At 29.9% G+C, this 4743-nt stretch overlaps 1 protein-coding gene across 1 annotated transcript; it reads left to right on the top strand.

Moving 5' to 3' along the window:
- Positions 1 to 1582: 1582 nt before the first annotated feature.
- Positions 1583 to 3664, top strand: Bm6191 (Ras association; the record flags this gene model as incomplete). Its single annotated transcript, XM_001898553.2, has 4 exons — positions 1583 to 1789; positions 2368 to 2550; positions 2978 to 3121; positions 3452 to 3664. 4 exons carry the CDS (start codon positions 1583 to 1585, stop codon positions 3662 to 3664), a joined length of 747 nt encoding a protein of 248 aa, XP_001898588.2.
- Positions 3665 to 4743: the final 1079 nt, after the last annotated feature.

Here is a 4743-nt window from a genome sequence, read left to right as displayed (position 1 = left end):
ATTTCCAGTATACTAGCTAGAAAAGAAAAGAGCACAAATGATAAGAAACTATCCGAAAATCGTTACGTTTTATTCTTCTTTTATAGTCGATAATTGAAGATCACCGGGAAAATTAATGAAATTACATTTTAGCAAATTGAACTGTTTGTTTCTGTGTACAGTAAATGAAACATTTATTTTTATTTCTTGTTTCATCCTTTCAGCTTACACAAAGTAACTGTTTTTGATAGACTGAAAGTCATTAAAACTCTGTATGCTTTAATGCTATTCGTTGTTTCTTTGTTCATTTATTTGTGAAACCATATGCTTCGTCGCACTAAACCTTCCAACAACGATCACTTTTAGTGCTGCAAATACTTTAAAATGAGGGCATGGATTGGCTAAAGGTTAATCAGTTTGTCTGCTATTAAGTTCTGCTTGTCAAATGTATAATGTTAATTAAATTGTGTTGTATGTTTTAGTTGAAGCTGAAGATTAATATTGTAAATAGATTAAAATTTCAATTAATTGTTTCACGTTATGCAAAATTCTATTAATTGTCATATGAAATTAGAACTTTTTGACCGTATGAAAAATGTAACTTTAAAAATTTCATTTAAATCTTAATGCGTTAAAAGTATTGAAGTATCCAAAGTTGTTGTTCATTCTGGTTTATATCAAATTTGAAATATTTCTTCCGTAATTTATTACCAATTTCAAATCTCCACATATCATTCTTACACTTTATCTCGTCGATTTATTCCCTTTAGCATATTAATTTGAAATTATGCTATTTTTTTTTTAATCCATCCACTACAACATTTATATGTTTCACTAGAATTGACATAGCCTATGTCAATCAAATTTTTAGCTAAAGTTAAATATCTTTCTCTAATTACGATTGCTTTCATTTTTCACTTGTTCTGGGAAGTTTACACTTCTTTCTCTTATCTGGTGTTATGAATGTCTTTAAGATTTTCTATTTTTTTGGTTTTACTAACCTCTCCCATAATTTTAGACCTCCATTTTGATTCACTAATGTACAAGGAGCAGTTATTTTCCGGTTATTGTTGGCTACTTCAGTGCAAATTCACTACGGTACTATAAACGACTAGTTATGAGTGTATTTAATGCTTCAGCATTCATTTCCATCCACTCTTTTTCTTAACGCATTTTCACGATAATATTATTTTCCCTCAGGCTAACTCCTTATCTTTTTGGTATAATCTAATCATTCTCTTATTTCCTTTATCTTTCTCTAAAACATCTTTCCTTTCACCGATTAGTGAAATTCTTCCTGAAAAGAATCTTCTTGAAATTACTAAGTTGATGGATTCGATTAATTGCTTACTTATTGATCTGACGAGTTTATCTGTTGGAAAAAGTGTAGCATACAGAATACAAAGCTGAAAATGTATATAAATGGCTTAGTAAACTGGTTATAGAATAGTTGATTAAACGAGACGCTCTTTTGACTTCTATTTAGTTTAGAAAAGATCGTTTTGAGAATTATTTGATTTATTTTGAATTATGTTGTTTTTCCCAAACGGATTTGTTTCACTCTCTATTCATAAATATATACATATATATTATTTCATTTAAGATGCTAAAGTATCAAGTACGATCGAGAAAAGTGTACACCAAATATCAAGGTAAAACAAGTCGAAGCAGTAGTCTCAGTACTTCATCGCATTCCTTTGATAAGCCATCGTCATCATCATCATCATTAGAAGAGACAATTCATATTTGCGATCGGTCCAACTCTTTGAGTTCTCTAAGTTCCGTAGATAGCAGTGATGCTAGCGAATGGGTTTGTTTATTTCCCTTTTTCTTTTCTTTTTTGTGGACTTTTTCAGTTAGATCATTCTCAAAATCTGGAGTTCATCTTTTTCGCATTTTCTTTAAACCATTCAATAATGAAATGTTTGTATTGATTGGCTACTTCTAAAGCTTTTATAATAGATAGTTAATCCTTTTATATTTTTTCTGCTCGAATTAATTCAAAGCAAAGCATCCGTATATCCAATAAATTCCTCATAGAAAAACTGAATAGAGAATACTAATCTAATTTTGCATGATGAAGTATTTTCAAAGTACTCGTCATAATAACTGGTAATATTAATGATGTCGAAAGAATTGACATTTCTTTATTCTGATATCATGTGCAATATACGTTAAACCGGTTTATTTTCCTCTTTGAAAATATGGCTGTTTATTTGAATTTATTTAAGGCGGTCTGAGGTATTGATAACTGTTGAATTATTGATTGCCATGAAGGTAATCATTTTAGAAACTTGCTAATTTCTGGCAAAATTTTGGTGACAAGTTTTATGCAAAAGCTTCACCACACAATTTAAAAATCTAAATTTCGTGATGCTATAATTGTAGGGTACACTGCGCATTTATACTGGCGATATCAAAGAGGGCACTGATTATAAAACATTAAAAATTTCAACCAATCATACAGTGAAAAATATTGTTGATACTATTCTGACGAAATTCCGAATATGCAAAGATCCGAATTTGTTCGAAATTATAATGGAAGTTTGGACTCGCTATAATGGAGAACAGGTATGCATACTTTTCATTTGTGTGAATATGTTAAAATATTGGAGCATCAAAGAGAGCATGTGGAAAAGAGTATTTTTTATTTTATCTATCGAATTTGTTCTGGTAGAACTGATATTTATGTATCTCTTCAACTTTGATTTGGGAAAATCAGAGAATATTTTGTTGGAAATATCTCAACGATTAATTTGTTGCAAATAAGTTCTATTTAAATGTTTTTTATCTGTCGGCATTCATTCAAATTCCCAATCCGCTGACCATCTGCGCATTTTTCATCGAGAGGAGATTCTAACATGTTGGTACATCTTTCGATTACAACTTCTTCTAGAATAAGAGATAAATAAGATTTAGGAGCTATTATTCTTATGAAAATATGCAATTTGACCTCATACTTGAGTTCAGTTTAGAGTAATATAATCATATGATTCAGGTGAAAACACCGCTACTGCTACCTCAGGAAGCGCGACCACTCGAACTGCAACGTTGCCATCCTGTGCACATGTCACGATTCCTGATAACAATGTCGACAAATGGTGTCTTAGTACGGATATATGATTATTTACTCTCTTCAGAGGTAACAGTACCATCTCTTCTTCCTAATTTTTTTGTTCTTAAATTGCTTCCATAATAGAGAAAAAAAAAACCTTTCTATAGGGAGAAGTAGAACAAGGATGGCCTTTGTTTCAATTTCCATTCTATTTTGCAAAATTCTAATCTCATTTGTTAAATACAATTATCTATATCACGAACTTGATAAGCTTGCCATAGGTTTCCTGATAAATCGTTAGCCATTATGCTAATGTTATGAAGTCGACAGTAGATGATCATTACTGTGACACAATAGAGCTAAATTAATTACCCCTGACTAGTTAATCGTATATTAGTAAATAACATTATTGAACAGAGTACCTACAAATCGTTGTTTATCTCTCCACGAACAACTTGTTATGAAGCAATCGTTATGTTGCTTACAATGAACCAACAGCCTGGACCACCAACTGATTTTCGATTATACCTATCGGAGACAGGCAACGATCTGAATATGAACGATACCTTGGCCGATCTGTACTTAGTATTACCTAAAGATCAAAAAATCATAATTAGATCTGTCTCCTAAATCGAGAAATATTTGTCTCTCTTATAATTCGTTGTTATCACAAGTGACACGATCTGCGCTATTATTAAATATGATGTTGTAGTACGACAAGAACATGTTAGGAAACGATTAAAAATTTTGCTTGATATATTTACAACATGATGTCAAAAGAAAAGATTAGAGAACATGTGGTGGTACATAATACAGGTGTCTATTTAACGTTGGCGATAAATCATGCACAATGACATGCTAATTCAGCTTGATAAGTTTGCTTCTTACAACAGAGTGATTAATAATAACAAATAAATAACTAATAAATAATAAACAGTAAATAGCAAACAAATAACAAATAAATAAACGAAATAAATTAAACAATAAACAATAATGGATAGTAATAATGCAAATGAATAATAAATAATAAACGATTAATAAAATAGATTTTCTATTTCCCGGAATTTTAATTTGGTATGCAACTGATACACTTTTGTCTTTCCTTGACATCTTTTATCACATTAAATACGAGAATTACTCAAAGTTCACAGTTTGAAAATGTCTGCTTAATTTTATTTCGACAATTACTGTGACTAGAATATATAATGGAAATTAAATTGTTTAAAATTACAAATCGATAGAAATAAAAACGAAAGACATTACTGGTGTGTATTCCTTTATTTCTTGTATGTTTAAATGGTTATGAAGTGGTAACATTTGTATACATTATCATTTGTCATAAGAAATCATATGGCAAAAAAATCGAAAGTAAAATTAGTTAAGGGGCTAAAATTAAGGTAACTTAATCAAAATTTTAAACTAAAAATTACGATTCCATTCGATGAGTTAATGAAACATAGAACATCGAGTTTGAGTGGTTCACAGCTAAAAACAAAATGCGATGTGAAATTCAGTACATTATACATGCAAACTATTTCGAATATGAAGATGGACAACAAAGTGTAGTAAGAAAATATGACGTTATCACATCCGTTAAATTATTAATTTACTGCGGTAATCAGGTTTTTTTTATTTAATTATTAATAATAACTAGAGTTTCTTTCACATCAGGTAATATATAAAATAATATTCAAAATATATAACATCTT

This window comes from Brugia malayi (assembly GCF_000002995.4).
Source record: "Brugia malayi strain FR3 genome assembly, contig: Bm_v4_Chr3_scaffold_001, whole genome shotgun sequence".
NCBI classification, from domain to species: domain Eukaryota; kingdom Metazoa; phylum Nematoda; class Chromadorea; order Rhabditida; family Onchocercidae; genus Brugia; species Brugia malayi.
The sequence above is the reverse complement of the archived record's forward strand: the minus strand, read 5'-3'. Positions and strand labels throughout refer to the sequence as shown.